This window comes from Pinus tabuliformis, chromosome 1_1, assembly GCF_031772625.1.
Source record: "Pinus tabuliformis cultivar Carrire ecotype Pingquan chromosome 1_1, CPIR1, whole genome shotgun sequence".
In the NCBI taxonomy this organism is placed as follows: domain Eukaryota; kingdom Viridiplantae; phylum Streptophyta; class Pinopsida; order Pinales; family Pinaceae; genus Pinus; species Pinus tabuliformis.
The window spans coordinates 741,365,621-741,376,266 of record NC_142297.1 but is presented as its reverse complement, the minus strand read 5'-3'; the positions used below and the strand labels follow the sequence as shown (position 1 = coordinate 741,376,266).

At 39.2% G+C, this 10,646-nt stretch overlaps 1 protein-coding gene, 1 long non-coding RNA gene and 3 pseudogenes across 3 annotated transcripts; all 5 read left to right on the top strand.

Annotated features, from left to right (window-relative positions):
• The first annotated feature begins 397 nt into the window (after positions 1-397).
• Positions 398-2,192, top strand: LOC149216108 (putative clathrin assembly protein At2g25430 pseudogene; annotated as a pseudogene). The gene is made up of 2 exons (XR_016251092.1): positions 398-614; positions 1,066-2,192. The product of XR_016251092.1 is annotated as a putative clathrin assembly protein At2g25430 pseudogene (transcript).
• Positions 2,193-2,210: 18 nt separating this feature from the next.
• LOC149216107 (uncharacterized) lies at positions 2,211-3,557 on the top strand. The gene is made up of 3 exons (XR_016251093.1): positions 2,211-2,933; positions 3,033-3,118; positions 3,270-3,557. It is a non-coding gene; the product is annotated as an uncharacterized LOC149216107 (long non-coding RNA).
• A 1,039-nt stretch (positions 3,558-4,596) lies between these two features.
• Positions 4,597-5,253, top strand: LOC149216106 (uncharacterized). Its single transcript, XM_089389828.1, has 2 exons — positions 4,597-4,953; positions 5,079-5,253. The coding sequence occupies exons 1-2, from the start codon at positions 4,718-4,720 to the stop codon at positions 5,251-5,253; spliced, it is 411 nt and encodes a 136-aa protein (XP_089245954.1). The 5' UTR covers positions 4,597-4,717.
• A 1,051-nt stretch (positions 5,254-6,304) lies between these two features.
• On the top strand, positions 6,305-6,772 carry LOC149216105 (putative clathrin assembly protein At2g25430 pseudogene; annotated as a pseudogene).
• A 2,769-nt stretch (positions 6,773-9,541) lies between these two features.
• Positions 9,542-10,009, top strand: LOC149216104 (putative clathrin assembly protein At2g25430 pseudogene; annotated as a pseudogene).
• Positions 10,010-10,646: the final 637 nt, after the last annotated feature.

The window sequence follows — 10,646 nt, the reverse complement described above, 5'->3', positions numbered from 1 at the left end:
ATAACTCAAATAAACTCAAATAGGGATAGTTATGGTTGGTTATTATTGATAGATGTATTGAGTTTGTTCTGGGGTTTCTGCCTCATGAGAACGTGTTTCCCCTTGTGGACTGATGCAAATTCTCTATTACTTGAAGAAATCAATTCTACATTAATGGAAATCAATTCTACATTAATGGAAATTTCAACGATATTTAGGTCGTAAGGCGTTTCTCTCTCAACTCAACCTCCCCAATTGCCTTTCTGTCATAATCTTGAGTCATAATCTTGACCATTAGATGCTTTGTTAGACGATTAAATGTTTTTCCACCGTTAGATGCTATCAAGTCAATTAAATCGATTCAGTGGCTCCACTGGGTTTCGAGCAAATTTGTCGCGATAGTGGATCCAACCATTTTTCATTGGTAAGATGGATGGATTTTGTGCTCTGTAGGTCGGCCGTCTCCGTCCATGGCTTTTAAAATGTTCAATCAAAGTTCTTCCTCTACGACAATATAATGTGGATTCATATTTGAAGAAGAGGATTTTCTCAATGGTTTATAGCTTTGCTGGAGAGTGGCGAGAGGAGGATTAGAACCGGCGTCAAAGGATCCATTTATATCGGCCGCTGTCCAGGTACTTTTGAGAGATTCTGTAAAGTTTTTGAAAGTCAGGTGGCCTGATTTATGTTTTGGAGGAAAATTTTGCTCAAATCTTAGATCCGGCGATTCGATCTTCATTTTCGAGATGGAAGCTGTACTCTTGTATTTATAGATGTGCGATGTATAGGATTATTTAGTGAAATTTTATCTTTTTATTGGAGATCCGTGTTCTGCTTTTTGATAATGGATTTTGTTGCATTTTTAAAATCTTGCAGAGATTTTGTTTGCTTTAATTTCAAGCGAGGATATTGTCATCTTTCTCATATGTTTTGGATATCTTCTCTGATTTAGCTGTTATTTGGGTTACCTAGGTTTGGATTTTTTTGAAATTTTGCAATTGATATACCTAATTGAGCTGAAACCCCAGCTGTGTAGGATATTCGCCGGTAATTTGTGGCCTTTGACGTCGGCTGCTTTTATAACAGGGTTTAATCCGTGTCTTTGAGGTCCCCGGCATCGCTTCTCGTGGAGAGATTTGGCTGGTGGTGTTCCAGGGCGGTGAAATCGGCAAGTTTGCCGTTAGCCATACATTTTGTCATTATTTGGGGAATTTAGACCGTGAAAAGTGCAGTAGGGAGATTAGGTCCCGTTGGTAGAAATTTGGTTTTTTCAGAGCTTGAATTGCCTTTTTTGAGATCAAACCTTTGTTAAGGTTAATTGTGTTTTTTGAGATTTGCGAATGGCTCCAAGTAAGGTAAGGAAAGCTCTCGGTGCTGTGAAGGACCAGACGAGTATTAGTATAGCAAAGGTTGCAAGCAACAATGCGCCGGATCTGGATGTTGCCATTGTAAAGGCAACAAGTCATGATGAAGTACCTATAGATGAAAAATATGTGTATGAAATTTTGCACCTCACCTCTTATTCCAGGGGTTATGTTAGTGCTTGTGTCCACAGTCTGTCCAAGAGGATCAGCAAAACACACAATTGGATAGTGGCAATGAAGGCGCTGATGCTCATTCATAGGCTATTTCAAGACGGTGATCCAAGTTTTGAGCGGGAAGTTCTTCAGGGAATGAGGCGTGGTGCACGCCTGCTCAATCTGTCTGATTTTAGAGATGATTCACACTCAAATGCTTGGGACTATTCCGCATTTGTACGCACATATGCCCTGTATCTCGATGAAAGATCAGTTGATTTGTCAAAATGAACTCGTGTTGTTGCTCATTTCTACACTGCTGTAGTGAGTGCCATGGTTGCTATATGATGTGAACTTACCGATTATGATAGACTTGCAACCATCTATGCTGCAAAAATGAAGTATATTCTTCATTTCTGAAAACATGTACAGCCTAGATAACTACCACCATGGTCTACATAGAAGGACAAGCTGCTTATTTGGAAGAAATCAACCCTTAATTATAGCAACGCGTTCAATCTGGATAAATTAGGTAGTGCACTTTCAAGAAATCATAAGTAGCATATTGAACACCTAAAACGCCAAGAACCTGGACTGGTGGTCTGCCGAGTAATCCAACTGCTTTATTGTTGGTAGACTTCTTGTATTAAATCACAAGGTGGAACTCCTACAAATAAGCTTTGCACTGCAGATGGACTTGCTGTTAACGTTTGAACTGAGGGTTCAGGAGCTGGAAAAGTCTGTGATCTGTATGCAAGATTGTTTCGTTTCCAGCAAAATAGCATTGCAGAAGAGGAAGGGATTTGCGATTGAGATACACACCTGATAGCAGAATTGTGGGGTACCCACTCCAAATGATGATGATTACCCACTCTATGGTTGACCCATTTTTCTTGTTTCAGCACTGCAAATTTCTCATTCACTCAGTCATATCTCAATCGTGAAAGAAATGGCAAAGATGAATAATGAAGGAAAAGGTCCTATATAAGATTCAAATTTAATTTGAGATGCATGGATTATGGGAAAACCCATGGACTTGGATTTTCATATCCTGGAGACTGTTGCTCTATTTGCCACTGTACTAATAACAGCATGTATCTTACAGGCTTGAACTTTGGACTCTGGCCCCCTATTGCAATGTTATGATATCCAGAAACTTATTTCATTCATCATTTGTCGTAGGTGATAATAGACAAATCTAGACTCATTAGATTCATCATAACCCCCTGATTTGTAAAGAATCCAAAGGTTAAGATAGCTGTATGTTTATTTTTTGTTATAGCATTTAAATACATGTCCACTCTGCTTTTATTTGTATCATGTAATTGATTTTTGTACAGGATGGAACTTCAAACTACATGAAGGGTTTAGTGCTGCTGCTCTGTTACTTTGTCATTGGATCGTGCTTCTTTCTGTTGCAAACACCGCTCACAAAGGGTAGGGATTTGGTTTGAGGTATTATCAATATCTTAATCAAATGATTTGCAATATGGGTTTCTTCATTTCTAATACATTTATTTAATACATTGTGTGCAGGACATCGTCATCACCATCATGCTGTAAACACTCCAATCCTGGATAAAAGAGTTGTGACAAAAACAAATCCCATGCCTGCTAAACAGGCAAGTTCTACCAATTAAAATATGTCCTTATCACTTCGAAACCCACTGCTCATTTAAATAAATAGATAATTGCCTAATATGAAATAGAAATCTCATTTCGTCTGTGACATTGAAATTTTTCGCTAATATTATGCAAATGTGCGTTTCACAGTTCTAGAAACGGATAAGGAGACAGGAAATTGGCGTATGGTTCTGGCAAATGGGCATAGTTTTCATACGTGTGGAATGAGAAATCCTCTCCTTCACACTGAGTATTTCAATAAAGCAATCCGAAGTATTCTTTTTATTAAAAAACCGCTATTGCAAGATTTATAGTTTGTTCTTTGTACAGTCATGGCTCCACAGAACTTTGTAGTTTGTTCTTTGTACCGTCATGGCTCCGACAAACCCATGATGTTCACCTTTTTCGGGAAAAATAAAGATGCTGGCATATTGTTCGTTCTGTTGTTTCTGTTAGGGATCAAAACAACGCCTCATGTCTCAAAAGTGTTTGTCCGTTTGTCAATCAATTATATATATATAAATGAAAGAGGAAAGGCCTCAAAACTATTCAGGATGAGCCCCAACCATAACTTTTATAAATTTTGAAATGCAATTTATATACCGTACTTGAACTTATCCCCATTTCAAATTCCATGGATGGGAAAACTACCTGGTAACTAAACCTACCCATTGAAAATATACATTGGTGTTTAATGTCAATGATAACAATTAAACCCTTATTCGCAAACCAATGTTAATGTGAATAGTCCCACTCGGGTTTCGGTCCTCCCACCACACAATATTAGTGCTAACAGTCCAATTTTCATTACAAATTAACGTTATCAACGAATAAAAAATTGGAAAATCCTATTTCCACCATTATAGGATCATTAATGTGTTCTTACATGCGCGGGAGATAGACGTTTATAACTAGATAATAAAAATAAAAACGGCGCGTTACCCCTACGCGTGTTATAAAAGTCTATCTCCCGCGCATGTAAGAGCGCATTAATGATCCTATAGTGGTGGAAATAGGATTTTCCTAAAAAATTCATGGCGAGTATTAATGCTAACAGTCCAATTTTCATTCCAAATTAAAGTTATCAACGAATCAAAAGTTCATGGCCAGATTTATAGTAGATGGAAATTATAAATGCAATGAGGAAGCCGTATTTAATGATAATGATTATCAATAAATTAAATGCGATCGATATTTGTTTAAAAGTATTTAATTATTAATTTACATGTTTATTTTATTTTATAAGAATAATGTGATATTTTACCGGGAATTATGACAAATGTAGTGAACTATTATTGATTTATTGTATGGTGGTTATTATTTATTTATTTTTACGCCGTAAGGCGTTCCCCTCTGAAATCAACCTCCCCAATTGCCTTTCTGTCATAATCTTGACCATTAGATGCGTTGTTAGACGATTAAATGTTTTTCCACTGTTAGATGCTATCAAGGCAATTAAATCGGTTTAGTGGCTCCACTAGGTGCATCTAACCCTGAGACTGTTCATTACCTGTAACAACTCGGTTCTCGGTTCGGTGGCTCCGCTGGGTGCATCTAACCCTAAGCCTTTTCATTAACAGAAATAACTCAGTTGTTCGATGCCAAGCTCTGTGAAAAAGCTCTGCAAAACCCTAACTCATCTAGGGTGTTCGATGCCATGCTCTGTGAAAACGCTCTGCAAAACCCTAACTCAGCTAGGATTGCCTCTTGGGTGGCAGTTATTGCCTCTTGGCCACGACGTTGCAGTGAACCGGTCTATGCGTCTTGCCTATCCACTGCTACTGCCAACTACTGCTACCGAATACCATCCAGAATCCAGTTTCACAGGGTGCAAGTAAGCTTAATTTTTGTTGATGGGTTAGCCGTCTTGTAGCGATTTACACATTAGGTATCTGAACATTCTTTTGTTTTCTTGTTTTCTTTAATCTGGTAATTCTCTGTTTCCTTTCCTGCCTGCAGGTCCTGGGGTTGTTCTGCAATTCAAGGACTTCCAGCACCGAGGAAAGCACTTCCCATTTCTTCTTTTTCAAATACCTGTCTCTGGAACACCGCCGAGTTGGGTTGCAAACTCACAAGCCCTGCCGATGACAGGGCCTATGCAATATGCCCATGCTTCAGGGGCATCTTCAAGTAGGAGCTCACCGTCAATCTCACACTATGAAATAATGCAGAAGAGGATTCCAAAAATCATCAAATTTTATTTTGCATTCCAAAATCCATCAATTTCCAGCAAATTTTTCGCGGTAGTGGATCCAAGCATTTTTCATTGGTAAGATGGATGGATTTTGTGCTCTGTAGGTCGGCCGTCTCCGTCCATGGCTTTTAAAATGTTCAATCAAAGTTCTTCCTCTACGACAATATAATGTGGATTCATATTTGAAGAAGAGGATTTTCTCAATGGTTTATAGCTTTGCTGGAGATTGGCGAGAGGAGGATTCGAACCGGCGTCAAAGGATCCATTTATATCGGCCGCTGTCCAGGTATTTTTGAGAGATTCTGTAAAGTTTTTGAAAGTCAGGTGGCCTGATTTATGTTTTGGAGGAAAATTTTGCTCAAATCTTAGATCCGGCGATTCGATCTTCATTTCAAGATGGAAGTTGTACTCTTGTATTTATAGATGTGCGATGTATAGGATTATTTAGTGAAATTTTATCTTTTTTATTGGAGATCCGTGCTCTGCTTTTTGATAATGGATTTTGTTGCATTTTTAAAATCTTGCAGAGATTTTGTTTGCTTTAATTTCAAGCGAGGATATTGTCATCTTTCTCATATGTTTTGGATATCTTCTCTAATTTAGCTGTTATTTGGGTTACGTAGGTTTGGATTTTTTTGAAATTTTGCAATTGATATACCTAATTGAGCTGAAACCCCAGCTGTGGAGGATATTCGCCGGTAATTTGTGGCATTTGACGTCGGCTACTTTTATAACAGGGTTTAATCCGCGTCTTTGAGGTCCCCGGCATCGCTTCTCGTGGAGAGATTTGGCTGGTGGTGTTCCAGGGCAGTGAAATCGGCAAGTTTGCCATTAGCCATACATTTTGTCATTATTTGGGGAATTTAGACCGTGAAAAGTGCAGTAGGGAGATTAGGTCCCGTTGGTAGAAATTTGGTTTTTTCAGAGCTTGAATTGCCTTTTTTGAGATCAAACCTTTGTTAAGGTTAATTGTGCTTTTTGAGATTTGCGAATGGCTCCAAGTAAGCTAAGGAAAGCTCTCGGTGCTGTGAAGGACCAGACGAGTATTAGTATAGCAAAGGTTGCAAGCAACAATGCGCCGGATCTAGATGTTGCCATTGTAAAGGCAACAAGTCATGATGAAGTACCTATAGATGAAAAATATGTGTATGAAATTTTGCACCTCACCTCTTATTCCAGGGGTTATGTTAGTGCTTGTGTCCACAGTCTATCCAAGAGGATCAACAAAACACACAATTGGATAGTGGCAATGAAGGCGCTGATGCTCATTCATAGGCTATTTCAGGACGGTGATCCAAGTTTTGAGCGGGAAGTTCTTCAGGGAATGAGGCGTGGTGCACGCCTGCTCAATCTGTCTGATTTTAGAGATGATTCACACTCAAATGCTTGGGACTATTCCGCATTTGTACGCACATATGCCATGTATCTCGATGAAAGATCAGTTGATTTGTCAAAATGAACTCGTGTTGTTGCTCATTTCTACACTGCTGTAGTGAGTGCCATGGTTGCTATATGATGTGAACTTACCGATTATGATAGACTTGCAACCATCTATGCTACAAAAATGAAGTATATTCTTCATTTATGAAAACATGTACAGCCTACATAACTACCACCATGGTCTACATAGAAGGACATGTTGCTTATTTGGTAGAAATCAACCCTTAATTATAGCAACGCCTTCAATCTGGATAAACTAGGTAGTGCACTTTCAAGAAATCATAAGTAGCATATTGAACACCTAAAACGCCAAGAACCTGGACTGGTGGTCTGCTGAGAAATCCAACTGCTTTATTGTTGGTAGACTTCTTGTATTAAATCACAAGGTGGAACTCCTACAAATAAGCTTTGCATTGCAGATGGACATGCTGTTAAAGTTTGAACTGAGGGTTCAGGAGCTGGAAAAGTCTGTGATCTGTATGCAAGATTGTTTCGTTTCTAGCAAAATAGCATTGCAGAAGAGGAAGGGATTTGCGATTGAGATACACACCTGATAGCAGAATTGTGGGGTACCCACTCCAAATGATGATGATTACCAACTCTATGGTTGACCCATTTTTCTTGTTTCAGCACTGCAAATTTCTCATTCACTCAGTCATATCTCAATCGTGAAAGAAATGGCAAAGATGAATAATGAAGGAAAAGGTCCTATATAAGATTCAAATTTAATTTGAGATGCATGGAATATGGTAATTCTCTGTTTCTTTTCCTACCTGCAGGTCCTAGGGTTGTTTTGCAATTCAAGGACTTCCAGCACCGAGGAAAGCGTTTCCCATTTCTTCTTTTTCAAATACCTGTCTCTGGAACGCCGCCGAGTTGGGTTGCAAACTCACAAGCCCTGCCGATGACAGGGCCTATGCAATCTGCCCATGCTTCAGGGGCATCTTCAAGTAGGAGCTCACCGTCAATCTCAGACTATGAAATAATGAAGAAGAGGATTCCAAAAATCATCAAATTTTATTTTGCATTCCAAAATCCATCAAATTCCAGCAAATTTGTCGCGGTAGTAGATCCAAGCATTTTTCATTGGTAAGATGGATGGATTTTGTGCTCTGTAGGTCGGCCGTCTCCGTCCATGGCTTTTAAAATGTTCAATCAAAGTTCTTCCTCTACGACAATATAATGTGGATTCATATTTGAAGAAGAGGATTTTCTCAATGGTTTAACTGAGGGTTCAGGAGCTGGAAAAGTCTGTGATCTGTATGCAAGATTGTTTCGTTTCCAGCAAAATAGCATTGCAGAAGAGGAAGGGATTTGCGATTGAGATACACACCTGATAGCAGAATTGTGGGGTACCCACTCCAAATGATGATGATTACCCACTCTATGGTTGACCCATTTTTCCTGTTTCAGCACTGCAAATTTCTCATTCACTCAGTCATATCTCAATCGTGAAAGAAATGTCAAAGATGAATAATGAAGGAAAAGGTCCTATATAAGATTCAAATTTAATTTGAGATGCATGGAATCTGGTAATTCTCTGTTTCTTTTCCTGCCTGCAGGTCCTGGGGTTGTTCTGCAATTCAAGGACTTCCAGCACCGAGGAAAGCACTTCCCATTTCTTCTTTTTCAAATACCTGTCTCTGGAACGCCGCCGAGTTGGGTTGCAAACTCACAAGCCCTGCCGATGACAGGGCCTATGCAATCTGCCCATGCTTCAAGGGCATCTTCAAGTAGGAGCTCACCGTCAATCTCAGACTATGAAATAATGCAGAAGAGGATTCCAAAAATCATCAAATTTTATTTTGCATTCCAAAATCCATCAAATTCCAGCAAATTTGTCGCGGTAGTGGATCCAAGCATTTTTCATTGGTAAGATGGATGGATTTTGTGCTCTGTAGGTCGGCCGTCTCCGTCATGGCTTTTAAAATGTTCAATCAAAGTTCTTCCTCTACGACAATATAACATGGATTCATATTTGAAGAAGAGGATTTTCTCAATGGTTTATAGCTTTGCTGGAGATTGGCGAGAGGAGGATTCAAACCAGCGTCAAAGGATCCATTTATATCGGCCGCTGTCCAGGTATTTTTGAGAGATTCTGTAAAGTTTTTGAAAGACATGTGGCTTGATTTATGTTTTGGAGGAAAATTTTGCTCAAATCTTAGATCCGGCGATTCGATCTTCATTTTCGAGATGGAAGTTGTACTCTTGTATTTATAGATGTGCGATGTATAGGATTATTTAGTGAAATTTTATCTTTTTTATTGGAGATCCGTGTTCTGCTTTTTGATAATGGATTTTGTTGCATTTTTAAAATCTTGCAGAGATTTTGTTTGCTTTAATTTCAAGCGAGGATATTGTCATCTTTCTCATATGTTTTGGATATCTTCTCTGATTTAGCTGTTATTTGGGTTACGTAGGTTTGGATTTTTTTGAAATTTTGCAATTGATATACCTAATTGAGCTGAAACCACAGCTGTGGAGGATATTCGCAGGTAATTTGTGGCCTTTGACGTCGGCTGCTTTTATAACAGGGTTTAATCCGTGTCTTTGAGGTCCCCGGCATCGCTTCTCGTGGAAAGATTTGGCTGGTGGTGTTCCAGGGCGGTGAAATCGGCAAGTTTGCCGTTAGCCATACATTTTGTCATTATTTGGGGAATTTAGACCGTGAAAAGTGCAGTAGGGAGATTAGGTCCCGTTGGTAGAAATTTGGTTTTTTTAGAGCTTGAATTGCCTTTTTTGAGATCAAACCTTTGTTAAGGTTAATTGTGCTTTTTGAGATTTGCGAATGGCTCCAAGTAAGCTAAGGAAAGCTCTTGGTGCTGTGAAGGACCAGACGAGTATTAGTATAGCAAAGGTTGCAAGCAACAATGCGCCGGATCTGGATGCTGCCATTGTAATGGCAACAAGTCATGATGAAGTACCTATAGATGAAAAATATGTGTATGAAATTTTTCACCTCACCTCTTATTCCAGGGGTTATGTTAGTGCTTGTGTCCACAGTCTGTCCAAGAGGATCAACAAAATGCACAATTGGATAGTGGCAATGAAGGCGCTGATGCTCATTCATAGGCTATTTCAGGACGTCGATCCAAGTTTTGAGCGGGAAGTTCTTCAGGGAATGAGGCGTGGTGCACGCCTGCTCAATCTGTCTGATTTTAGAGATGATTCACACTCAAATTCTTGGGACTATTTCGCATTTGTACGCACATATGCCCTGTATCTCGATGAAAGATCAGTTGATTTGTCAAAATGAACTCGTGTTGTTGCTCATTTCTACACTGTTGTAGTGAGTGCCATGGTTGCTATATGATGTGAACTTACCGATTATGATAGACTTGCAACCATCTATGCTGCAAAAATGAAGTATATTCTTCATTTCTGAAAACATGTACAGCCTAGATAACTACCACCATGGTCTACATAGAAGGACAAGCTGCTTATTTGGCAGAAATCAACCCTTAATTATAGCAACGCCTTCAATCTGGATAAATTTAGTAGTGCACTTTCAAGAAATCATAAGTAGCATATTGAACACCTAAAACGCCAAGAACCTGGACTGGTGGTCTGCCGAGAAATCCAACTGCTTTATTGTTGGTAGACTTCTTGTATTAAATCACAAGGTGGAACTCCTACAAATAAGCTTTGCACTGCAGATGGACTTGCTGTTAAAGTTTGAACTGAGGGTTCAGGAGCTGGAAAAGTCTGTGATCTGTATGTAAGATTGTTTCGTTTCTAGCAAAATAGCATTGCAGAAGAGGAAGGGATTTGTGATTGAGATACACACCTGATAGAAGAATTGTGGGGTACCCATTGCAAATCATGATGATTACCCACTCTATGGTTGACCCATTTTTCTTGTTTCAGCACTGCAAATTTCTCATTCACTCAGT

Bases quoted from the DNA above. Each gene is read 5' to 3' on its own strand.
- LOC149216106 (XM_089389828.1), top strand. From the start codon at position 4,718: ATGCCAAGCTCTGTGAAAAAGCTCTGCAAAACCCTAACTCATCTAGGG. The intron at 4,954-5,078 runs GTAAGCTTAATT...TCCTGCCTGCAG, and splicing joins TCCAGTTTCACAGGGTGCAA to GTCCTGGGGTTGTTCTGCAA.